The sequence below is a fragment of the Telmatherina bonti genome (genome assembly GCF_933228915.1).
Source record: "Telmatherina bonti genome assembly, chromosome: 14".
NCBI classification, from domain to species: domain Eukaryota; kingdom Metazoa; phylum Chordata; class Actinopteri; order Atheriniformes; family Telmatherinidae; genus Telmatherina; species Telmatherina bonti.
In genome coordinates this window covers 28,501,252-28,528,502 of record NC_136612.1, presented here as the reverse complement: position 1 = coordinate 28,528,502, position 27,251 = coordinate 28,501,252, and the positions used below count along the sequence as shown (strand labels likewise).

Sequence of the window (27,251 nt, the reverse complement as noted above, 5' to 3'; positions counted from 1 at the left end):
TAAAAGAAATAAAGACAGAATAAGCATATTAGTTCATACAAGTCTTTTTTTTATGGTCATTTTCTTGTTACCAAGGAGCAGAGGGAAGTGGTGGACAGAGGGTGAGGGGGTGCGGGGGGTCATGGCTGCAGAGCATCAACACACAAGCCAGTGCTCATTCAGTCATCGGGTCAGAGGTTAAAAAATGTTTCACAGAGTTTTATGTACAAACAGCAGCCCAGATGATACAGAAAGCACAATGCATTCATCCTGTGGCACAACTGGACACTTTCTCATATATCAGGTCCTGAATTTTATCAGTTAAATCAAAAGTCTTTTGTCAGATTTCAAATCAGAAAGTTGTACACTGAAGACATTTCAAATTTAACTGATTTAAAGAAAATATTATGCATCATTGATGGTAGAAACAGCACAGAAAGGTTGTGCAGAGCTCAGTTTATTCAAATGCCTGTCATACAGTAGCTGCAGTGCTGGGCCTTTTGATGCTGCATATTACACAAAGGATTGTGAGTAATTTGTGTATTTAGAAACAGGCAGCACAAGCAGCTGAGCTCCTCATACGCCAGACTCTAGATTAGAAAAATAGCTCTTGCAGCAAATCCATGACATAAAAATCATGAGGGAACAATCAAAAAGATGACATTATAAAAGAGTCGATATACAAAAGGGGTCTGCATGAAATCTGAAATGAGCAACGAGAAAGCTTAAAAGTGTAGATTTTCATTTCCCAAACTGTTTTTTTTTTCATCAATTTATGATTAATCCAGCTCAAATGAGTGAAGTATGGAGGCAGTGGGTGGGTTTTTCTGATAACAACAGAGGTAGCTTTGCCCTTTAATGATAAAGTTCAGATCCCAAATCATAAACAGTTCTGTAAGGAATTTATAAAACAAACCCACCCAACCAGTATTATGGTGCTCATCGTCACATACGGGTTTTAAAGTGATAATCCAAGCTACATATTTACTCTTCTGTTTTGACGAATCATAGAGCTAATTTGAGTTAGACAAAGGTGCATTCATACTTATTTTGTAACCTAAAAGTACAAATTGTCAATTTTACACAAGAGTGGACTTGTCATTAGACAGCTAAATTACTGAGGAATACATACAGTATATAAATGCATTAAAGGATGTTGCTGAAGAAATTCAATCATCAAAGACTTAAAAACAGGATTTGTTGTCAAGACAGCATTATGGATGACAACTCAAAACCATTACAAGGAACTGGATGGTTTAAGTAGCGCTTTATTCCCACAGTTATTATACTCTACCACAGGGTGGCAGTGCACACAAACAGCTGATCAGGGCAATAATTTGGGCCTTGATTTGAAAAAGCAGAACACAAGCCACACAAAATAAAGGACCTTTAAGTGCTTTCACAAAAGGCCATATAAGAGATGAGTCTTAAAATGTTCCCAAGAGTGTTTATGTTTAATTTTTTATCATCTTTACAGGAACTTTGAGCTCTGAACTGAAGCATTTGACTGAGGGAGGACTTGCCTTTGCAGGGTTTTTGGTCACACTGACCTTGGCCCATCCACTCTTACTATAAACAAAGGGGCACCAGGACCAAAGTGGCGCCTGCAGTCTGCTCTGTCAGTACATCATTCCTCACCTGCTCATAAGATCTCACTAATTCACAAACTCCCTCTTTGTCCTCTGTTGTTCAAACCAGACCCTTTAGAGGTGTAGTAGTTCAGAAAGCTTTTCTCACTCACATGTTCATGAAATTATGTATCACTCAGATGACTCTCAGCTCTCATCCTGTCATGGAGTATGACTCCAACCACTTCATCATTTCTCTGAGTTCTTGAGATTTGAACCATTTTGACATAACACCATCTCTCTCCCCCACATCTTCCCTCAAAAATGTTCTCTCTCTCTCTCTCTCTCTCTCTCTCTCTCTCTCTCTGTCAGTTAGACCCCCGACTGTTCTCCTCGATTTTGCTCGCCTCCGTGTCTTCATCCTTCTCCTCCTCCTCCTCCTCCTCCTCCTCCTCATCTTCCTCCTGAGCTGCTTCAATCTGCTTTGCTGTCTCTCTCACAGTAGAAATCTGTTCAGTAGTTGCTGTCTCTTGATGACCTGAGGAGACAAAATCTGGTGTCAAAAGCAGCATTAAAATCATCCCTCACTAACGAACCACAGATATCAGTGCAGCGTGACTTAATTCTGCTGAAACGCTGCAGAACTAGTGGAAAAAAAGAGATGTTCATTGATTTATGTCTCTTGTTAGGTGTGCTTGTTGGAGAAAGAGTGATGGAGAAAGAGTAGACTGGTTTGACTTTGCATCTTCCATTGTTGAGCTTCAACCAATTGAACTGAATTGTGCCGTGTTTAATGGAAAATTTCTGAATGCATACATGATGTTTTCACACCTCATGAAGTTTCCCCTTCTTTCATTTATCATAAAGACTTCAATATTTCTCAAAAGGCAAGACATTTAGGGCCACTAACATATGTTCATATGCCCTTCAAACTGACAGATCAGAGATGAGCAACCCCACCAACTCGCTGGTAACTATAAATGAGTTTCCCCTAATTTTTGGAAATGGTAGTCTTACAGAACGACTGCCACCAATTTTACTCAAGTAACATTAGTTACTGGAGTATTAACTATACTATAGTAAAGTATTAACTTTACTGGCCAGATGTGAGACATTCTTCACTCAAGCTGGTCATACCCTACAATGTCTGACTTTTGGATGCCCCAGATGAAAGTTGACGAACAGGAAAGAAATGTGGAATAAAAAGGTTAAAAGAAAACAGTCTTGTAATAAAAAAAAAAAAGAGGTTAGCCATGAACCAAAAGTAATTTTATTTGTGCTGATGGACTCAAAGTATGACTTAGTGGCATCTACAACAACTTTAAAAGGATTCTTTAATGTTAATTTAGTCATTTTTGCAGAAGCGGTAGGACTTATGGCTGTAATTTTTTACTAATTTGTATATTTTTATTGGAACTCATAAACCCATAACCTTGACTCTTTTAATGTAAACATAACTGAGACTGACATCAGGAGTAGAGCCTGAAAACAAAGTTCTACATTGAAGTATAGAAAAAGTACCATGTCAGACAAGAGACATGTGACGCATTTAACTTTACACCTATTAAAGCCGATAATCAAGGTTTTCATAACAGTTTTATGCAATGCAATGACGTGTATTTATCTGTGCTGTTATTGACATGTCTATGTGCATGAAAAAATGCCCCAGGAAAGAAAAAGTAGGTTGTCATTCTTATACAAAGCCCTACATAACACAATGTGGCCAGCACATTTATAAAGACTGAAATCTAACAGTTTGCAGGATCCTAGAAGTAAACGTAGCTGGCCACTCATTGGGACATTAATGTCTTTTAGACCTTGAGAAATAAAAACTGATCTGATGAAACCAAATATCACTGGTTAGTAGTACCATGCAGTCAAATGTGACTATTGCAGCATCATGCTGTGTTGAAATTTAAACTCAAACCTCAAGACAAAATGTGAAAAAGTTTGATCAGTTCACAGCACAGAGTTGTTTTTTAAGGCAAAGCTTAAAAAAGGAAGTTTTTTCTTATTCTTTTCTTTCCCGTGCCATAAATTTGATTTAGCCTGTCTGGACCTGGAGAATGTTGTGAGAACTATAGTTTTATGAGGGATCACACAGCATTATCCAGAGCCCCCTGCACTTTTGCCTGTGTTGCCATTTCCATCATGACATGTAGCCTAAACACTGCGCCAAAGGAAAGAACAACCCAGGAATACATTAACATTTCACAGCTTAGAGCCGTGGACTCTGACACTTTTCTGGACAGGTGAATGAATGCACTTATTATATGTTTTCTTGTGAGTGTTTTGTGTGATTTTCAGCCTGGCTGTGTTTCAAAATGTCTTAAGTGGAAAATTTCAAAGGAAAGCTGTGTGAAGCTTTAGCAAGTTAGTTCCCCAAAACACTCTGAACTGTCGTTGTTTCCTAATGTGTTTAACAAGAAGTAAATAAAATGACACACTTTATATTCAGCCATGTGATGAATAAACCCTCATTAAATGACTTACTTTTCTTGATTGGTCTTTGGTGAGTGATAGCATCGGCGAGGGCAGAACTATAAAGCTTGACTGAAAGAACAAATGCATTGCAGGAAAATGGACCCTTTCAGGATATTTTAAGGTCTTGTTTGGGTACGTTGTGTTTCAGCTGGCTTTCACATAGGGATTTACTGAAAAAGTCTGTCATCTGGCCTGACAAAAATAATTCTGAATGAAATTCCACTGTCCTCCTGTGACATAATAGAGATTAATAAAAAAATTAAAAAAAAAGAATGAATATATTTTTAAATGTCTCAAAGGGCAACTAAGCATAAAAAACTTAGGTTATCTCAAGGTCTGTGTTCTTTTTTTTTTTTTATTATTATTTTTGGGGGGGAGTGGATTGAATATGTAGAGACATGTGATGCTATTTATAGCTCAAACTCAGCCCAAAAAAAAAAAAAAAAAATAAAAATTAAAGAGTATCTCAAAGAACTGGATCATGACCTTGCTCTGAATGTTAATCCAGTGTAGCTTCACAGACTGGTTCAGGTGTTGGTGCTGGGCCTGAACTCAGCTGCACCGCACCCTCTGACAGATTTGGGGTGAAAGACAGACATCATATCTGACGCTGAGCTGCCACCAGACACAACACTATGCAGCTGGTCAGCACACTGAAAACTGAGAACAGCAGCGTGTCACATTTTAACCCTTTCTAATATAAAATATGCTTCACATATAATACTTTACTTGTAAGGAAATGTAACAGGAATTTGATCCTTTTTTTTAGTCTATCAATGTATTTGTTTGCTTGTATTGTTATTTAGTAGTCTGTAAGTGACTACCTACTGTCCAAAGTTCAAGTTGACCATTCACAGACATTCATCTGCTAGAAAATAAAGCAATTTGTACTTCTTTACTGCTCATTTGTTTATAGTTTAATCTACGATGTATAATTCTGCAACTGAAAAGATTCATGTTTTGAGGAAACTTTAGTTAATAACCATCAAGCTGAGTGTAATCTCAGATCAATTAAAAATACTCACATTGTTGAAATATTGATGAATATTTCATTAGAAAATGTAAACGTGTTGCTCCTGCCATTATCTTTGACCAGCTCCATTTAGATCCAGAGGATTAACATCAGTATTTGTTTTGGTTGCATTACTCTGCACTGATGTGTCAGTCAGAGTGGCACAGAGGGAAACAGAATGAAGCACATTTTGATTCCTAAATTTTGCACGGGAAAGAAAGACAGACTGTGGGAATAAAACAAGCTTAAATCCCCCTTTAGCAGTTCATGGGATTATGTTGAAATCTCCTACAAAGAAAGTCCCTGTGGGTGGGTTTAATCATACATATTTAATATTATATTATTTAAAAAACATGAACTAATGGCAGTGATGTAGACAAGTGCATAAGAAATGCAGTGATTAGAAACCAACAACTTATTTGCGGGGCTGCACGGTGGCATGGTGGTTAGCACTGTGGCCTCAGAGCAAGAAGGTCACTGGTTTGATCCTCAGGCCAACCAAGGAAACTGTGTTATCACCACTGACCGTGTGACTGAATGACACAAATAAGTGAATAAAAAAGAACAAAAAAGTTTTTTAAAAACCTGTGTTACACTGTGATTTCATATGGAGTCTTGTAGTTTAAAGCTCGGCACACACTTGCATCATTTGCTCCTTCTCTAAAATGGACTCTGTGGCTTGTTAAAGTAAACATTTCATGATGACATTTAGTCTGACTTGAAAGAGTTGCATCCAAAAGAGTTGCATTTCACTGCCAGAATGAACACACTGCAGTATGTGATCATGTAGACATGGGTTTTTGCTAAGGATGTTCAATATTAACTTTTTTTTTTTTTAACTGATATCGATTTTATCCAAGTCTTAATTTCTGATTCCGATATCATATATTGCAATCAGTTGTGTCAAACAAACAAAAACATCTGGATAACTATATATGACATCTTTAATATTTTGCAATTTTGAAGTAGATGAAACATGGCTGAAGAGTTTTATACAATATATGCATATTGTGTAAAAGTTGTGTCATAAAAAAAAACTACAAACCCATACCGATAATTTCTGCATTTTAATGACAAAATATGCTGATAACTTTGGAAATCTCCAGTTTTTACATATCTTCTAGTAGATAATACTCCAATGGGCGTCGACAGGGAGTGCGTTATGGGGAAAATGGCAAAAGTTCTTTTGTGTGTCTTCAAGATAAAAGTACTTGCTTCAGGGTTAGAAAAACAAACTTAAAGGCACCCTGTCTAAAAAACACTCAATATTGTGTCTGCACAATATTGAGTGTGTCTGCACAATATTGCAGACACACTCACCAAATACCTCACCAAAATAGATTATTTCAAGCTTGTTAGAGGCATGGAAACCATGTGCACAACTTTGCACAACTTCTTTATAATAAAGCTTACCAGCAGAAACATGTGGAAATGTACAACAAAGTGTTAATCGCTAAAGCTAATTTGCACCAATCTGTTATTCTGCCTTAACATGGGGCCACATTGACTAACAGCTGTGCACAGTGTGTCTGAGTGTGTTAAGGTTCTTCCTCTGACTATGCCATGCATGCAATTTCTGACTCAAGATGGCAATGGCTAAATATGGAGCTCAAGACTTTAAAATAGCAACCCATAACCCAAGGGGTTATGTCACCATGCCTAAACTTAATTCATATATAGGCTGCTTTTTTGTTGTTTGTTTGTTTCTTTGCTTGGTTTGCCAACAAAAGTCATTGAAGTAGAAATCCCAATTTTAGTTATGATGAAATGCCTTGAATATAGTTGCCTAGGTTTTATCATAATTAGTAAAAAATCTGAGATAAAAACAAAAAAAAAAAAATCTTTAGAGGCCAGGAATTACATATAATTTATACCCTGGAACAATATAAGTAAGAACAATATAATTAAATCATGACTGTACGCTACTGATACTTACCAAATGTCCTCATATTGTTTTAGTTTTCACGCCATTCACCCTGAGCAACTGATTATGACACTGTGCTTAATGACAAGAGAAAGCACAACATCATAGCAAACCATCTTGTTCTTTAACACTTTGAGCTCTCACTTGTGAGATATGTTAAGATGTCTAAGTATCCATATATGTGTTAATGATGAAGAATAAATAAAGATGACATTAAGCATGAATGAAAAGGTTTCTGGCTTGCTTAAACATATTTAACATGACTTTTTGGAATTATGCAGATGTACCTCTAAACATCTATCAATCATGGTACAATATGTGCACATCAACTCTGCAAAAGTCAACTCAAAGGGATTTTAGGCCAGACAGTTTGAGCAGGGGCTCAAAAATGGCCGTTTTTGACACCATCTGTTCTCCTAACTGGGCGAACCCAGGTTTTTAAAGGTTAACATTTTGGGGGTTTTGTAGTTTTAGGGAAACAATAAAGCAGTGAAGCCACTGTTTAATGCTGCAACTGGTGTCTGTTCAGCAGGAAAATATTCAGTTAGACAAAACCCAGTCAGCTCAGCTACATCATTATAATTAATCCCAAGACTAAATTGAAAGCAAACCATGTTATATATGTTGGTGCTATAGCAATGCATAACTAAAACCATACGTTATGCCACGCAGGTTTATCCACTAACAGCAGCTAGTTTTCATCATCTCTCATTTACATTTAACCTGATAGTTTTTGGTGCTCCTGACAGTTGACAGCTTGGTCCTCCTTTGTGGTGTCTAAAGATATATTTGTCATTTAAGAGGGGAACGTTGTTGTCATTGCTCCCACAGCATTCCTGATCCCGAGAGTCCCAAAGATCCTCTCTCTCACCAGCAAGTTTGGCGGGAGATGCATCCTCTCCCTCCACTCCCTGCCAGTCGTCCTCCTCCTCCTCCTCCCCTTCACAAGGGTCTTCCAAAGGATAGACACCTAGGTTCTGCATGTGTGCTTCAGCCATCTTCTGCACGGCTACACACACACACACACACACACACACACAAACAGGGAGACGGCCACACAAACACATGGACACAGACACAGGGATAGAGGGATATGTTGTTTTGGTTTTACCAAGCTTCAACACTGTCAGTTTTTATCAAGCCTCACAGCAGAAATTGAATGCAAGCCAGGCAGGCAGGAAGCCAGTTAAGCACATGCACTGACAGACAGACAGACAGACAGCAACAGAGCAGTATTCCACCCTGATTTTTATGGTTGAGCTTTCACTGTTGTCTTTCCCTTTTCTCACTCTGTTTTCCCATCTGCTTGTACCCTTGTCTTTCCTCGAGTGTCCATCCTCCTCAGCGCTTTCTGGCTCTCTTCCTCTGTGCACGCTCATCTCTCCTGTGATATTATCTCACCTCCCCCTCTCACTTCCTCTAGGTCACCTTGGCTTCCCTCTCTATCATTCGTTCACACCAGTGCAGCACCGTGGCAGGTCACTTTTTTTTTTTCCAAGCTTAAGGTAGGTTATGCAACTAGAAATCATGAGTTCGCTCTCTCTGTCCCCCTCTCTGCGTCTGAGCTGAGGAAGGGCAGATTTCTCATGCAAGTAACAAGGCTTCCTGCCTCATTATATCATCACTCCATACAATCTTTACACACCACAAGCATCAGAGAAACAAAAGAAAATCACGCATGTGTTTTAATCATGCCTATATGTGTGTTCATTTCCTCATGTGTTTGTGCCACAGCTGTATACACAACTGACTGTAATCCTGGATGATCCAGACTTTCCTTGACTCACACTCAGTGTCTCACAGCTGTTGCACTTTAATCTCTGAATGTCCCTTCCTCTTTCTCTGACACACAGATACACAGAAACTGCTTTTATTGTATGATAAAAACAAAAAGATATACAAACATGCAGATGCATATCCCAAATATGCCGTGCACAGAAACAGCATGAAGCATTTTATTGCACATCTATCCATCTGTCACATGCATTTTTGCCTTTTTGTCTGTTATTGCAGGCATCAGATAGCAAAGAGGACAAAGACAGCAGCAAGGCAAGGTAAAACAAAAAGAGGACTTGAACACAAGGATGAATCACAGCACACACAAACCACCACTTCCAGAGTGAAATGAGCTCAAACCAACCTTTGAGTGATGGAGGCTGATACACGTTTGGGTTCACACGTTTTGGTTTGAGGACGCCATTTTCTCCAACAACCCACTGTTAAGAAAGAAAAAAATAATATTAATCCGCATTTTCTTTGACAGTTTCATTCTGAATATAGTGTAGAGCTGCAGGTCCTGTTGTAGGTGAAACCTGGTGCTGGGCGACACATGTACGACGGTGATAAGATGCAAAGCAAAACAACATAAAAATAACAACAAACAAACCAAAACATCACATTTAACTGAAGGCAAGAAAGAAAAACACATTTAAAAATGATGCAATAAAACTGTTTTATAAATGATGTGTTATGTAATTTGGATATTACTCAGAACTTTTACATGCACATGGAAGCTGCAGTTACAGATCGACTAGGTCATCTAATAGACTGTCCCTGTCCTAGGATGCAAACAGATGGGGAATCAATTATTTCCAAATTTTGTTCGACTCCACTACAATTGGTGACCTTATGGCCCCTTTTATCCTGTTCGTATCAGGCTTTTCTGGTTGACCAACGTTACTGACCAAAGAAATTGACAAACAACTTAGCTGATGGCGAACTGGCACCATATTTGCTTTTGATGGTCTGAACGCTGTGCTTTTTTTAAAGAATCCCTCATGATACTGCATTCAGTTTGACGGCTGTCACCTGCGTCCTCTTCGTTTCCTAGTAAAAAAAACCAAATAACTGTGGAGCATACGAAATGTGGCCAAAAAACCAGTAGAATCTAAATGTAAACATATAAGAGTGATTAAAATTCTGATATTATTGAGGCGTCGAACGGCTACTTTAAGAAACTTGGCTTTTCAATCATTTAACGTACCGGTACTTTCAGAGTCTGGTTTTATTCAGACTAATATTTTATAATCATACTGATTAAATGGTCCCGTTTTATTTGTATGCAGTTTTTTTTCTGTTCTCTTTTGCATCTCATCTAATTTTTGTGTTTTGTAAAATGTTTGGGATAGAAATCTTTTTTTTTTTTTTTCTAAAATGGTGATGTCTGCTAATTTGCTGTGCTCTCTAAAAAGTTTTATTTTAGATTTTTTTGTAATTTCTGTTTTTTTAATTTATGTTTCTTTCCTCTATTCACGTTTTATTTATGTATTTATTGGTGTTTATTAATTTATGTATCTATTTATTTATTTATTGGGTGTACTATTTTATAAATTGTGTAATTTTTCACTAGTTGTATTCCCTGCTTTGATGATACTTAGTTTTATCCAAAACTATTGCTGTGTTTTCTGCAATGTGTTTTTTTTTCTGAAAGACTAGATCATGTATTTCTGTTCTGCTTTTTGTTCTTTATAATTCTTTTTTGTTTCCAAAATATTTAAGTGTTGGTTTTGTTTAGTTGCATATATCTGTCTCCATGCTTTTTTTTTTTTATTATTCCGTGCATATTTTGTAGTTTTCTTTCTTAATTGGTGCCATGACTAACTGTGCTGTGGTTTTTTTGAGTGTGTCTTCTGTCTCATCACAATGGACTAATTTTTTTATGTTTTCTGAACGGTTGGACTAAACATTGTTGGACCCTGGACAGGTCAACAGTCCATCAAGAGACGACACAGAGAGACAAACACTGACAATCACTCCCAGGGAGAAATATATAGTGATCAAATTAGTCTAACATGCATGTCTTTGAACAGTGGGAGTACCTGGAGAGAATCCACACACACATGGGGAGAACATGCAAACACTACCAGAGAGGTTCTGTTAAAACTTTCCAGCTGAGGTTTGAACCAGTGATTTACCGCACACAAATTTTTTTCTTAAGTATTTTACAAAATAAACTCTTGCTTCCAAATTAAGAACAAACATTAAGAACATCAAAGCTTAACCCCTTGATGCCTGGTGTTGCAAATTTGCGACAAGCCCTTTCTTGCCTTTGTTTTTTTTTTTGTTTTTTTTTCAAATAAACTGAATTATATTATTTTTTCATTTGATTTTATTCACTCATATCTATGTATGCATTTTTATATAAATTATTTATTTCTCATTTTTATCTATTAAATATTATTAATATATTCATTATGCATTTAATATTCAGCTGCATTTTCTTTTATTCCAGTCTTTTTTAAATGATTTCTTTCCTTTATTTACTTTGTTTTATATCATTTTAAATAAAATTCAGACATTGAGGGGTTAAATGACCTGAGTTAGAATAATAACTGACAGTACAAGATGATAATGATGATGTTGATGATGATGATGATGATGATGATGGTGATGAGGATTATGGAAACACTGTAAGTTTAGCAGTGTTTTGGAAAAAGTTTACAATACCATAATCTACATAGTTTGGAACAACTTGTTAACCTTGTTAATAAGGTGTTAATATTGAAGGATAAATCAGGATCCACACACACTTAGAATAAAAAAAGTGTTTTGACTTCACCTTTACCTGATGATTGGACTGATCATCATCAGGAGATGACTGTTCGGCTACTCTGAAGAGCGTGGCAGGTGTGGGCCGCCTGCGTCGGATCTGTAAACAAACATACAAACGTAAAGGGCAGATATGAATAAGTGAGTAGTTGAAATTGCTAATGCTGTATTATTAATAATTCTCAGTACACCAGCACAACAATCAAATGGAAAATTCATTGAAAGATCATGCTGGTTAAAAAGCACAGTGCACTCATGCTGACTTCATTCATGCTGCTGGCTAGTTGACCCAAGGGTCAACAGTTGATAGCAAGTTTTTGGCACAACAACAAACACAAAAATACTGTGGTCAGTGGTGCAGAGAAAATTTCATTCAAAATGTTGTGATCTAACAAATGTGGTCCCGCAAGTTAAACCGATGTTGAAACTTAATGCATTTCAAATGAATGAGCTCCTCATGAGTGAGTATATTCATCACCTTTGTGCATGCAATACTCTCACAAACAGGAAGTCAGTTGAACACAGCTTGAATGACCACCAGTCACACCTCAGTCTCCTTCTCCACCCCTCAAAATTCCTCCTTGGAGACTGAGAGAAAGTAGTTTAAGAGCAGGACTGCAGCTACACAAACTGTTGGTCTCCACTTTGCCTCTACACACAGCCGACCCTCTGTCTCTAGAAACAACTGGCCAGCTGTGCAACTCAACAGGTCCACAAAATCAAGGCTTTCCTGTGGGATTACACTCCTTTACAAGGGCCATCTGAGCCCATTTTAGATTAATATCATAACAAGTTAATGTCTGAAGTATGAGAGAAAGTATGAAACATTTGCCCCCTTTAAAATCTGGATTCAGGCCTATTAACAAACAAGATCCTGCACACAACAAAGGAAGATGTGGAATTTACTAGACATATTAGTATTTTGGAGCTTTGTCAGCACATCAAATTAGAATATTTATACAGCACTTTCTAAACTTGTGACAGTCCTTCACATAAGCAACAGATAAAAATATCAAAACAAATAAATACATCTTACAAAGCACATTAAATGCCATTAATCAGCAGTTATCTGCATTCCAATCAATGTGTATAACCAACATCAGAAGTCAAATAAAATCAGGAGCTCTCGCTCATAAAGTTATATTCCATATTTCCCTGATTGATTACATTTATGCTTTGTAGAGGATTTCTCAGTTCACTAAATGACACCATAAAGTTATATGAACAATACTTCTGACTGATTTAATACACAACATCTTAAGTAAGTATCGGGGCATAAAGGAGGACTGGAGGAGAAACTGGAAGCTTGCCAAGTCTTGGTTAATCCTTCATTTTTATATCTTTTTTTTTATTAAGAAAAATTGTAGCTTTGTAACCCAAAAGAAAAAAGGGGAGACCTTAGCACAAAAATGTGCAAGTAGTGTCTAATTTACTAAATGATTATGTTGTACTATGCTGAGACAAAGATAGATTGTACCTTGATGAAGCTTGGAGGACACAGTGATAATGTTGGCACTGCACCCCTAAACCAGACAGGACTCTGGTCTTTGTGTCCCCAACTTAGTTCTTCCAGTCCCAGTGGCTCATCTAGCCTATACCATTTTTATTTTTGTTATTAGAAAGTAGCTAGGCTGTAAGTGTAACCACTGTTACATGCTAACCAAAAGCAACACACACATGATGTGAAGCTCTGCACAAGTCTGCTAATTACCCATTGATTTTAGTCTGGTATGTTGCAGCAGTGAAACTCTACAACCTGCAGGATGCTGGCCCTCGAGAACCAGGACTCAGGATCCCTGTTCTAATGGGTATTACAACCCCTGCATGTGTGGAGCCTTGGTGAATGCCTGCCTCTCGTATTTTCAGTGCATGTCCTGTTACTACTGTGGGATTTCACTGACATGCAACTTGCAACATTTAAGCACCATCTGTCTGTGAGAGCGCTCAGTCTGAGTGCTCAGCGCAGCAAATGAGAGCATAAGAATGGGGGCGGCAGAGACAGCAGAACGTAAACAGTGAAATCAGAGTGGCATCTTTGATTTGATAAAAAAAATTTTGCTGATGAAATGGTTTTTAGGCTCTCCAGGTCTGGGCCACAACCTCTTAAAATAAAATAAAATATCTGTTGTTTGATCGTACCTTTAGATATGGCTCATGAAGGTGTAAAGTACGACCCCCATGAGCAGCACTCACCTATGTGTTTCCATATCAGAGCAGATGACATTCTTAAGTCTGTCATTTAGCTGTTAAAAGTTGCCTTTTCAGCCATGGGACTCAGCGTAACATAAGACTGATCCCAACATGTGTTTTCTCAGTAACATTAAAACACTTGTAACGCTGATTGCTTTGGTTACCATAAAATGCCCTGTAACATCACTTGGTTAAATGCTATAAAACCAAACCACTTGTGTTTGGTTCACCTTGGCTGCAATTTTTATCCTCAACATAGTGTTGATAGCAGACCCACTAGAGGTCACATTTTTTATTCAGTTATTGTATGTGTCTTCCTGCATGTGCATGTGCAACATGAGAACATTACTGAGAGGAGGCCAGTCTCAGTGCTGCAGTTTCGGTTTAAAGTTTCTGAGGGCGTTTTGTGCATTTCTTTCACCGTGAGAAGCACAGAGAAAGTTAACACAACAGTTTCCATGAAGGAGCAAACATAAAAGTCGCCTTTCAAGCAAACAGGAAGTAGTTGTTCTCTACTCAACAGAGAAGTTTTAGGTGGAGTATCAGTGCTTTACCGCTCTGAGCAGAGTGTATGAGGTCTTAACTCATGAAGAAAATCTTTCAATCAGAGCCCGGTACTTTGGCTCACGTTGGCATAATTCTAAAGAATGAAAGGCTGCAAACATCAGGAAATAAAATCAGTGCAGAGGGATTAGCAGGTGAAACAAACAGGGTACTGAAGGGTGTCCTCTGTGGAACAAGCCAACCTTGGCCACGACATGAACCTGTGCACGGCTGTTTACAGCACCACACAGCACTACAGAAAGACGGCTGAGAGTCCTGGCTTAAATGTGCATAGAATGTGCTCCAAACAAAGTTGTGCTTGTGTTTGTTGTGCTTCTGTCTTGTTCAGCAAGGTGTGCGTCATCACAGCAAGGCGCGTGTTGCCAAAGCAGAGGCTTGTCGAGCAGCATGCTGGAAACCTGCTCTCGTCCAGTTTGACAACACAGACCAATCAACCGTGGATTCTACTCACATTTATGACACTATACACACACACTTTAATCTCATCATGCAACTTCCAGCTTTTCTGCCATTACTGGATGTTGCACTGTATCTGTCTTGCTGTCATTCTCCAACCATTTCCATCTCACTTGATCCTCTGCTTCCTCCGTCCTGTTTACTTCCACATCCATTTCTTCATTCCTTCGCAGTCACATTACCCTCATCTTTCCTTCTTCTTTCCATTTTCCAAATACGTCATGCCTGCATTTCTGTTATTTCCCTTTTGCTTGCAGAAAAGTCTGCTCTTTCCTTTCCTTGCATTCTCTCTTGAGTGACAGGGTGTAGCTATTCAAGGCTACCTCTGACACTCCTTTGTCACCCCCGTGTCCCTTGAAAGGTGTGGAGGCCCAGGGCATCATGCTGCTAAGAAGCCTGCTGGTTCTCTATACTTGACACCTGCTACCTGCATTGCAGAGCAACCTCAGGTGCTTCATGCACAACTTATAAATGATGGCAGACACCAGATGTTGCCATGATAAAACCAGCACCCACGATTTGTGGAATTAAAACAAAAAAAGGGGAAAAATACATTTTTGTTTATTTTGTCTATTTGTTTTATCATCATCAGGCATCAAGAGCGTTTAATAGGACAAGCTGTGAGGCCGATGCCAACATATTTTATCCATAATTAACTACTAAACTGAGATATTTGCTTTTATTGTTTGATTTTCCAAAAATTACCATTGACTCATGAAACCACATAATGACTCAAAAGTGTTTCTCTTATATAAAGTGTCACTGAGAACAACTGTTGAGTAATGAAAGCAGGAAAGGACTTGGGTCCACTGTCATTTAATCATAATTAATAATGGGAACAGTGAGATAAATGGAAAGTAAAATGATTGCGTGGGATAATTGAGGTCACAGAGGGACATAATCTGATGATCCATTTACCTGAACGAGAGCTCACTTGCAATGTGTGTGCGTGTGTAAGTGATAGTCATCCTGATGTCATTTATTAATCTTGGAAAATGGCAAAGCAGGAAAATAACAGCAGCCTGTCAGACAGTCTCTGATATTTGCTTAACAGAATCATGGAGTTGAACAATGCATTTGTCCTATACTGCGATCCTCTCCTGAACGCATGCTCAGTGGTGGCATTGTCAGTGTATAAACACATGACATAAACACACAGTGACTCTTGTAATTTTCCAGCCTTTAAACCACCCCGCTATGCCTGAGTTACATAATGTCGTATGTGACTCCCTCAGTTATGGCAATACTGGAGCACAGTGTGTGAGATTACTCCAGCTACGCTTTATCCTTCTGTCCCTTCCCCCTCCACATCTCTAAACCCTCTTGCTCCCAATCTCTCGATCCCCCTGCGCCGCTGGCAGCGATTGTTTTTGTACTAGAACTAGTTGCACTGAGCGAGAAGCTGTGGTGGCCTTCTTAGTGTTTCCACAGGTGCATACCTGCAGGCTTCCCCGAGAGCCGGCAGCATCTCACTGGGATTAACAAAAAGCCTCGGTCCAGATAAAAACATTTGCTCGTGGCTTCTAACACAGAGAAAAGGGGTGCAGCTGCGTATTAAAGCTGATATGAATGTGAATTTGAATAATGTGCTGACTGTGCACTGCCTAAGGAAACAGTGAGAGAGAAAAAAAAAAAAGTTTGGATTATCTGAAACAGGAGCTGATATTCAAAAATATGTCTAATAAAAACAAAATATGTTCCTATACTTCCTAAATAAGATACCTGCTCTCATTTTCAGTTTTTTCAGCCTCTGTAAAACTCCTTTCAAACTTTTATGTGCCACATAGATATAAATATTTTAGACAAGTTCATTTATACATTAATCAGCTTTAGTCTGAGCTAAAGGACAAGTTGCCAGAATTCATTCAGCACCTTTGTTCGAGTGGACTCCAGGGTTCATGAGTCACTGCAAACTGTTGACTTTGCATCTTTCTGAGTGTGCACAAGCTCTGTGCTTGTGTGTGTTGGCTCAGGTCTGTCTTGGTTAGCAGCCTGGGTGCAGATTGGCTGATATGGGTCTGGTCCCCAGAGACCGTGTTCTAAGTTGGTGCTCTCATGCCAGCTATAAAAAAGCTGCTGCAGTAGGACGGCATAAACTAGATCGGAGGGTTCTCTGGGGGTTCAGTGGGATGAGACAGAAAGGCTGTAAAATTCTGCACCAGAGCTCAGAACAGTCAGGAAAGTCTGCTGTGCAGATCTGACCTAAACACAGAACACAGCCCAGAAAGAAAAGGTGGATTTGATCGCTTTTCTCTCTTACTGCCATCACTTTAGCCCAATAAAACACTCAATTACATCAGGTCAACTTATTAAACTGTGTGTGTGTGTGTGTGTGTGTGTGTGGTGTGTGTGTGTGTGTGTGTGTGTGTGTGTCAGCTCTCTGTGTGATGGTGGGCGCATCATTCAAGTCCATAACATATGAAGCTCCAGCTCTCTGGTGGCACAAATCCATATCTTTTCCTGATGGATAGATATGGATTTGTACAACATTGATTTGCAGTTATGGCATTCGTCCACATGTAGGCTCTGATATTTGTGCTCGTATTTGTGCCTCATACATAGAGCACTCCAAGAGGAACAGACTTTTTAAAATATTTTTTTGGAGACCATTTGACCATTTAAAAAAAGGGCTTCAGACTTCAAAATGCCAATAAATAAATAAAACTTAAACTTTTTAGCTTGGTTTGACTTCTTATTTCCCTTTCTACATTTTACTCTTTGAGTGAATGAATCACATGTTGGTAAATGCTGACAATCTTTTGAGTTGCTTTGTCCCTAAATTCTTCAAGTCTCTGATCAAAGCTGACTAAATTTGACTCCCCTCCAATATTTCCAGTTGCCTTTATGTTTTCCCCTCAATGTTGCTTTCTTGTAAGCCTTTGAACACCTCATGTGTGCAACCTCTGGTAAGTCTGTGGTACTTTAAGTCCCTGATCCATTTCAGCCCTGCCCGTTTCTGGGTTAAAGGAGCAGTTTTGTTCTGTTCATTTGTGCTGCTGTGATCTTTAGCTAGACTGAACTTTAAAGAGCAACTCAATTAAACAAAGTCATGATATCAACCCTTTTCCGTGAACCAAGCCCCCCCCAGCGGGTCTTTTAAAATGAAGCAGCAGGGCCTCATGTGGTGCTCTAAATGTAGTCTCACAATGAATTCAATAAAACAGCGAGATGGAAAATAATCATTGTTTTTTTTTTCTGTTTAGGATTTGGCAATGCATTCAAATGCATTCAAACTTTTCAGACAACTGAGGAATTAACCAGACAAAAGCCGGTTTCTTTTACCCTCTCTTTTTCATTGAATTTCAAAGAACAGCATTACAAGAATTGGGCAGTGTTGCTTATCTTATCTGGTTTGTGAGAGCAGCAACGTATTTATTTCTAATTCCTTTCAGGGACGGACTTGACCAAACTTCCGCTTCATAAAACAGCATCTTCGTCTCAATCAGGTAGTTTTTGAACATATGTTCCCTGGTTTTGGCTTTGGTCAGTGAACTGGACACTATCAGCTGCAGTGTGTTCAGAGCCAAGAATACCACCAACCGGCCACCATGCCCCCTCTGGAAGAAGCTGGCAGAAAAAATGTTTCCACAAAGTGTAACAAGCAAAGAGCAGTAAGCAGGTATTCTTATGACTACATGCACTGCCAGACAAATTCAGGTTATATTCATTCATCATCAAACAGCGCTTCCCGGCAGCTTCAACAAGGATTCCCTGTGTAACAACTGCTTATTGAGTTTCTGGCTACTTTTTCAAAGATAGTCAAGGACATTTCTGTACAAATACCAACCACAAAAGTAGCTCCATGCACAGTGGGTTTGTGCCTATCAAAAAACATGGCATCGCTGAACTACCACAAGTCAGAGGCTTTTGCATGTTGCTTTTCAACCTCCGCATAACAGTTTTGCTGGGACCTTCGGCCTCTCCTGGCTAACTAGATAAACAGATGGGCAGCAGATAGCATCTGGAGGGGCTCTCCAATGACCCCCAAATAGAAGATGTAATTATGCTGCACCCACAGGCAGAATGATATCATACTCAGATAACCCCCCCACTTCATAACACTCCTTCTCCCCCCAGCATTTATGTAATTAGCTGTTGATAGCTATTTGGCCTGTTATTTCAAAGACTATTGGAGGAAAGATTTATCGTCAAAGCACTGCGCTGAAAGTGTGCCACAGGCTGGTGAGTGACAGGAAGCCTCCTGCCAGGCCACAGTGCACAACAGGGGAGGGGGGTGTCAATCACAGCTTTCCTGGAGATGATGGCATGGCTAACAGCCTGCGATCGCTAAACTAATTTTGCTTTTCTTGTCCATGCACTCAGATTAAGTGGCATTGCAGATTGCTGTTGAAACAGAGTCGTTCCAGAGGTCAACAGGCAGACACAAACAGAGGACAGAGCGGCTATAGTTACTCATCTACAACGTCATATGTACCCATAGGTGATAAATGACAAAAGAGGTTTATGTTGATAGTTGCTATGCAGCTCACTTATACTCTCTGGATGCCAAAAGCTCCCAACAACGAGCTTTCGACATAATTTTTAGTTCATGACGATTTGTATGTGGTCATTTTGAATGATTTTCTATCCATCATCAGTGTGCATGAAGTAAATTAATCACCAGACATGTCAAAGTTGACCTGGTGTGTCCCTGTGTGAGCTCATTAGGCTGCAGACGGATAAACGTTGGGGGGGGGGGGGGGGCTCAAATGTCAAAGATTACAACTCACACTTCGGCAATAACATAATGCCACGTCTTCTCAGTGTTGATGAAACGGGGATTGAGACCAATCCCATTTGTTGCCAGTCATGCTTCAGTGCTCCACATCGACGCAGGCATCGTGTGGGTCTTTAATGAGCGAAGACACTCCAGCTACAGCAGCCGATTCTGAGAGTAAAGTCGGGAAGGAAACCGGGAAGCAGACTAAAGGCCAGATCCTGGTGCTGATGCAGCGGACATGCTGATGTCTGACAACATTTGGTGACAACAAGTCAGCTACAAATCTTGACCAGCCTTTATCTCCCCCCCACCCATTTCTATCCCTGCTGTGCCCATCTAATCCTCCTCTTCTCTCATCACAGATATAGCTATTGTTTGTTGCAGTGAAGAGGTCAAAAGACGAAGTGCTTCAGATGCACTGATTTCTCTGCTGCACTCCAGATTACGCAAATTTCAGGATGCAGTTGGGTTTTGTGGTGAGAAGAAAGCACTTTGGCTCATTTTCAGTTATCTGTGTACAGTGTAATTAACCTGAATTAAAAAAATATGTAAATAACCACAAGGTCTCAACATTTATCTACCTGTTCCCAGAGATCCCATGACAAGCCTAAAAGAAAGAGTCAAAGGCTCACAAATCGTTTAATAATCTATATTAATGATAGCATACTGATATAAGAGTATAAAAAATGTTCATATATTGAATTATCTGTGAAAATATGAATAAATCTGGTGCAAACCCAGCGCACTAAAATAAAATTGACACTTTATTGCACACACTGGTAAGAGGAAATTAAAAGACCTTTGACTGCTTGTATACTGCTTTGGTTTGTCTCACTGATCACACCCTATTTCACACTTCGTTCATCACTTATCACACCTGTTGTTTTGATTATTGCTATGACCTGATCATAAAACCTTGAGAGGGACCACCTGCTTTGCTGTTGTCATTTTGAGCAGTTCTGGTGTATGATGAGCCCAGACTTGTGTCCATTTATAAAGACAACAGGACTGACAAGTCAAATAAAGGTGGAGACAAGCTTAGCCCTGTGTGTTACAAGTCTTATGTGACGAATAACAGCAAGTTTGGTTGGGTTTTTTTCATTGTTTCTTTTTCAAAAATAAAGATGATGAAACAGTGAGTGAGTAATTTTCTCTTTTTCTAGTGTTTCTAATGTTTTTCTGTCGGTGGTCTGTCTAAACCGAAAGATTTTTTAGGTTTATTTGTCGGCCTGTGTCAACCAGTCAGAGCAGACTACTGTACATGTGTGTCATACAAAATAATTAGTTCGAAGATCATTTATCCACAAATATGGAGCTTTAAACTTACTGAAGTACCGTGTCGGTACGATATTAACAAGTTACATCATGTGAGTCCAAAAAAAAAACCTTCAAATAAGAAGGTAGGATGTCGTGACAGTATTAATGACCACATCAAGGTATGCTACAGTTACAGCTGACAAAAGTATCACAGCAAGTACTTCAAACTGTTCAAACATGGCTGAAATGTTAGAACCCCAGCATGGCTAAATAAGTGTGGGGACTTCGTGGTTATATTATGTATTTTTTGTGAGATCAGGTTGGTGTAATCGGGTGAGTAGTCATTCAAAACACCCTCAGTGTTTATGTTTTTAACTGTTTACACTATACAGGCCCTTTCACCCCAGAGCGAAGAAGAGAAAGAGGATTGACAGCTTGTTGAAAACAGGACACAATGATATCAGAAGCCTACATTCAGAATGACACAGTGGGTTAAAAGCTGGTTTGTACAGAAGCTACAATGTTAATTAAAGTGGAAAAAGAGCATGAAAGGAAACGTTCATGAGCCAAGAGCGTTTCCTTCCCGAGTCATTAACAAATAAAAATGCCTGGACTGTCAGAAGCAAGAAGGAACAAACAAGCACATAAGCCACCGAGGACAGTCAGCCATTGATTGTGTCCAAACTGCAATCACAAAGTGTGGTTTTATAATTTCCTCCCCAATTAGTTGTTGCCACTTCAAAGATAAAGAAACTGCTGTGGGCGAAGGAAACTTTGCAAGGAACATAAAAAAATCATTTTCATAAATTCCACACATTGCGTCATTGGACAAACTGAGTCAAACCACGACAGTGACATTGCAACCAGTGCATGTGTTAGGAAAGATCACTGCACCCTGTCGTCCAGTGGCAGCACGCTTTACACGGTTTGACGACGTGCTCTTTATGGGAGTGCATGTTGACAGTCCCCCACATTGCTAATGTTTACCCACAAACACTTGCTGCATCAAAGGTCACTGTTTGATGTTTAACTCAGAGGTTTGACAGGGGAGAGTGATGTCAGGGTTGGACTGGTGCTGGTGGGGAGTTTGCCATGGAGAATGAGGGGGACCATGTGGAGAGCTGGCGGGACATGAGGAACTTGAATCATGTTCTCCATTAAAACTTTTCTTCGATTTGGTTGTACTGGTTTTCATGTTGGAAGCCTTCCTCCTTCTGTCACCTGCTTGAACTGAATACTCCATCAAGGTCACTGAGGTCTGCATATCAGCTCCTAGTCGTCCCAGACTGGAAACCAGAAGAGAATACTGGGACCCAAACTGTGAAATGAAAAAAACTCCCTAATCAAACTGGCCACCACCTTGGAGACTTTTAAATCTTAAAACACATTTTAACTCCTTGGCCTGTGCCATCATGAGAAATCTCTCTTTTTTATTAATTACGTTTTCTTAGGTCTTATTAGTTTGAAATGTTTTTAGTCTTGCAATTCCTGTTCGTGTATCGTCAGCTTTTAGACCAAACAATTTATTTTAATATTTAAGTTTCCCTAATGCATTTTAATCTTGTATTGCTTTTAATACATATAAATGTTATAAATGCTCTTAGTGTATTTGGTAGTTTCAAGATTTTCAATTTAAAAAAAAAAAAAAAAAAAAAAAAGACATCTTAATCTATTTTGTTTCTAAGGCTTGTAATTTTTTTTTTCAGGTGGGTCGGTGGGACATTAGATAGCTGTGTTTGGCATAACGTTGTGTTTCAATAATTACATTTTATTTGTAGATCAAACTGGCAATAGTGTGTTTTAAAACATGCTGTATAACTAATGTGGATTAAATTAGATCTGATTTTAGTTTCTTGTCACTTTATAAGGACTGAAAAGAGCGGATAAGAACAGATGAATCACAGGACAAACCATAGAGCAGGAGTGTCCAGCTCCTGTCCTCGAGGGTCACAATCTTCTTAGATTTAATGTTTTTTTTAACTCATATTAATAACTTATTGTGTAGAACTTGATAGGTTGTTGGATTCATTTATGTTAAGTCAGGTGTGTTGGAGCAGGGAAACATTAAAATGCCTGCAGGACCATGGCCCATGTGGTACCAAGCTGAATAGCCCTAATCTAAAGGATTTAAGACTGTAGGCAGGTATCAAGGTACAACACTGGAAGACAAAGCAAAATGACACAAAACATGTAAAAACAAAATAAAGTTTCATGCTCTGTGGATTTCTTTTTGTGTCTGTAAATTATTACTTTTTTTTTTTTTACTATTATTGTTACTATTTTTAAGGTGTTTTTCATTTTTTCATGCCACCAGTTTTGTTTTGTTCAGTTGGACATGTCCAACATATTTTGCATGTTTATCCAAGAGGAAGGGTCAACTTCAAATGAGGGTTAAGAATATTTTAACAAAGATGTTTTTTTTAACCAGATTCTTAACAATGTAGTTTTAAATGTTTAACTTTCACCAATTCCTCTGTGATATGTCACCTTAACCAGGTTATTTTCATGTGTATAACAGTGAGTAAAAAAGAATGAACTCAAACTAAATCCTGAAATCCTCATTCAAAAAGTCACTTTAAAACAATAAAAGTTCAGACAGGACTGGAACTTAGTTAGAAGTAATCTCTGTGGCTCCATCCCCCAACCCATTTGTGTCCTTTTTAATGTGATACAGCACACTGTGTTCTTTCTAATGTCTGGTCGCACCAGAAAACTGGAGACACCAATCATTAGATTAAGTGTTTTTATACTTATTTCACGTTTTGCTGTGATACTGGGTTAGTTACACGCATGACTTCTGTCCAGGACACAACTCATTACTTTTCACACTTAAGCTTAAATTCTGTTTTCCCTCACTGATTTTAGACCATATGGGCAAAAACACTATATGGTTGCAGTTGAAAAAAGCGTTAGTGTTTGCCTTTATTTACACCCTCCTACACCTTATGTCACTCCTTTTTCTGGCTTATCACGTGAGCTTTTGCCATATCTGCAAAAGAGAGCAATGTAGCACTGGCACTTTGAAAGTTGTGATGGGTGTTAAAACAAGGAAACGTTCAATTCATTTGCTTCTGTATGAAAACGGGGATTTACATCTCATGCCTACTTCATGTTTAATAAATAAGACTGGGCTTGATGACAAAAGGCTCTGTTGGAATCTACAGAATCGCAGTCGAGGCCTGGGGAACAACCTCTAATTGGGAAAAAGAGGGTTTACATAATGATGCAATCTAATAATGATTACTGATGCAATCAAATAATGAGTGAAATAAATCTTCTGGGTGAGAAAATTTCTCTTCATGTCTAAAATATGAATGAAAGGGTTCTTTGAACTCCAGATTAAATGAGCTATGGAGGTTTTAGTGGTTAGACATAGTTAGACTTGATTGATGGAAAAGCAATATTACTGAATATAATGTTATTTTCAATCTGTAAGTCTATTTCAATGCTCTGAATGAAACATGCTAAATCAAATTATCGTCACTGAATATTAAAAACAATCCTATGAATATCTAAAAACTTTACAAAGATACTGTTTTTCCCATCTATTTTAGTCAAATTTCACACAAAATAAACTAAGAAATATTGTTTTCCACTAAACATTAGCCAGCAGGTGGTAAAACTATCATATACCTCCCTGGGATGTACAAATAGCTGCTGTTTTCTCTCACTATGTGCAACATTTGACTGAGTGGGAGGTATGGAAATATCTCACCACCATGCCAAAAAGCATTCATGCATGTACATCCTCAAACACAGCATTGTTGTAAACAACCTTTCTGACAGACAAAACTGTCCATTAAAGTTGACCTTTTAGATGCCAGCTGTGAGAGGGCTTTGGGTGACATAGTTGTGCAGTCCGTCTCCATAGAAACAAGGTTTCCGCAGTTTAGTCGATAGTGGTTTTGGGATTTAAATGCCATTGGAAAGAACAGTAATAGTTACCGGTTGTGAAATGAGTCCAAAAGAATGAAATGGTCACTGCAACTCATTAACAAAGACGGACTTGTGGACGACAGTAATTGCTTTGGGAGGGGCAGCGAATGAAATGAGGGTTTTTAACCGTAACCCCTGCCCACCCACTCGTCCCTGGAGAATCCCATCCGCCTCAAGTAGATGCTATCTGCTTTTAAATATACATAAACATATCCTCTCCTGAATGCGCCTTCTGTTTCCTACACACCCCCTTCATCACATTTGTTGCTTTGTTGCAACAATTAGCATTCGTCTACCTGATTAGTGCAACCACAGATCAACCTCAAGCCTTTTGTTTTTGTGTTTTTGTGACACGGATGTAGCTCCACACTCAACACATGCTGAAAGGTTCCAGTGCACATTATAGCCTACTTATGTAAAGTAACGTTCAAGGCAAGGATTCTGGAAAAAAGCCAATCAACATATCTAAAAATAGGTGATCGCTGTTTGATCATATGATGGCCGAGCAAGAAGGTCCATCCCAGCAGAGACGGAAGTGAGAAAAAAAGTGAAAAAAAGTAGCACATATGGTAGATTGATATCCTGTAGTTTCTTGGAAGTGATGATAGAGATCTGAGCACAGTGACAGGGCATGAGGGTGCATGTTAGTCAAGGTCTTCTGGTGCATTGCAAAGCTATTTGGTTTTGGTACATATTTTAATCTCCTAAAAAAATATGAGACAAAGTAACAAATTTACTTTAAAAAAGATAAAGAAAAAGAAGAAGGATCATCCAAAAAGTCAGAATGGGACCATCGGAAGGGAGGGGATGGGACCCGATGGTAGCACTCTTGCTTATTAAATGCAAACTGAAGAATAAGGACAGTCGATGGGGGAGATGACCCCTGACAGGTGAACCCAGAGGTCAGGTGTCTTTGCCTTCCTTCATATAGCACAACTTACTCTTCCAGTCCCACCCCACCTCTCACAAAGTTCTCAGGAGAAATGAGCCATTGGCCTCGATCTTCCGTGATACCAAACTACTTTGGCCCACTTATCCCTGATCTAAAATAAGAGCCACCAGCATTACAGCCAGATGAGATTTAAGTGATCAAAGAAAAATAAAAAGAGAGAAAAAAAGACATAAAAAGAAAGATATGAGCCACACTGACTTGGTCACAAGATACTTTGACCCATAAAAGCTCAGGTCAAAGGTCAGAGAAAATGACAAAATTCCAAAGACAAAAATATATAAGATGGAAGTTAAGTAACAAACTAAATGTCAAGGGAGTTTTGCTGCAGTTGCAGACACAAAGAAGCAACATAAGAACATTCGTGTCAATGTCACATTGCTAAAACGGGTCAAGATGAAAGGAGACAGCGGGGCATTAACTTATGAGGAAACAGAGAGGGAAGTGTCATCAGAATTTCTCAACAGTGTGGCAGAGTCAGCTGCCAAATTCTGCTCTGTATGAAAAACCTTTAGAGTTTAAGCAAAAAAAAAAAAAGAGTGATGCAGACAGCGACTGTTCTTAAGTGGAAAAGTAATGGCACAGCACTTTACAAACAATCCAATCCCTTCCCTCTTATGAAAAGACAGTAGTCAGGAGTAAAGCAATTCGCTTCTAAATCACGCAATCAAGTTGGAGTTGAAAGCTTAAATAGAGCTGTGATCTGTCCTTATGGATCAAACAGTAATCTCCTCACCATCTCCACTTGCCGTGGGTCCAGGTTGGTGGGTGCCGAGGCTGGCACAGCAAATTGGATCTTCTTCCTCTCTTTGGGCTCCCCCTCGACCTCGGTTGACATGGAGGGCTCCATGGCTCTGGATCCTGGGGTTCTGACTCCCAGCAGAGATAAGAGGATGCTTCCGAAAATCACTATGCCCTCCTTGGAGGAACCTCCCACTGCTGGGTAGTCCCACTCCTGAAGACTTCTGTCTCCTGCCTCACCTCTTTACTAGCAGACTTCTTCTTCAGCCTCTGTTGGAAAACTAAAGACTTTTCCACCCCCTGTCCACTTTACCTCTCCAGCAGCTGCTAACAGTCTCCTCTACCCCTCTGGTCTGTTTTTTTTTTTTTTTTGTCTCGCTCTCTCTGTGCACTCTCTTAAAACCTGTGTGCAGGAGTGACTGAGGCATGTCCTCAGATCTGGCTGTGAGGGAGAGAGGTGGGAGGAGACATCAAGAGATGGGGAGGGGTCAGAGCAAATGGGGAGGAGAGAAAGTAGGGTTGGAGGAGGGGTGGACTTGGAGCTGCTGTGTTTTTATTTGTATTTATTTATTTTATTTTTTTTTTTACCTATCTAAGCTGAGGCTGATTTGTAATCAGAAAAAAAAACATAATCTCATCACATCAGCTGAGCCTCTTTTGGCCTCTATTTGTGAATGAGAGATTTATGCTGAGAGGGGGAGGGAGCAGCGGGAGCAGAGGGAGCAGAGAGCGATAAACAAGAGGAAAATTATGCATGGCGGATGTAGAGGGAATGTACATGGGGATACAGCAGCTGACCCTACTGGCATCATTTGATCTCTGGCTTGTGTTGCACATGACAGTGTCAGCAAAAGCATCATCACTGTCACAGAGAAAAGCACGCACTACCTTCCTGTCAAAAGCCTCTTCTAATAAAATTGTTA

General features: G+C 39.2%; 1 protein-coding gene across 2 annotated transcripts; it reads right to left on the bottom strand.

The window, feature by feature from the left end:
• Positions 1-26,728, bottom strand: ppp1r1b (protein phosphatase 1, regulatory (inhibitor) subunit 1B). Of its 2 annotated transcripts, XM_079253592.1 has the most exons (6): positions 26,569-26,728; positions 26,324-26,503; positions 11,526-11,615; positions 9,108-9,183; positions 7,839-7,976; positions 1-2,085 (listed from the first exon to the last, which is right to left on the bottom strand). In XM_079253592.1, the coding sequence occupies exons 2-6, from the start codon at positions 26,435-26,437 to the stop codon at positions 1,916-1,918; spliced, it is 588 nt and encodes a 195-aa protein (XP_079109718.1). In that variant the 5' UTR covers positions 26,438-26,503; positions 26,569-26,728; the 3' UTR covers positions 1-1,915. The 2 variants fall into 2 exon arrangements, with proteins under 2 accessions (XP_079109718.1, XP_079109719.1); XM_079253593.1 differs by having other exon boundaries at positions 11,532-11,615; positions 26,324-26,728.
• Positions 26,729-27,251: the final 523 nt, after the last annotated feature.

What these genes read in the sequence shown, in the direction of transcription:
- ppp1r1b (XM_079253592.1), bottom strand. Translation starts at nt 26,437, where the DNA reads ATGGAGCCCTCCATGTCAACCGAGGTCGAGGGGGAGCCCAAAGAGAGG. An exon ending in AGTCCAATCATCAGGTAAAG is followed by an intron (nt 9,184 to 11,525) that starts GTGAAGTCAAAA and finishes CTTTCTTAACAG; the next exon opens with TGGGTTGTTGGAGAAAATGG. An exon ending in TCAGCCTCCATCACTCAAAG is followed by an intron (nt 7,977 to 9,107) that starts GTTGGTTTGAGC and finishes GTGTGTGTGTAG; the next exon opens with CCGTGCAGAAGATGGCTGAA.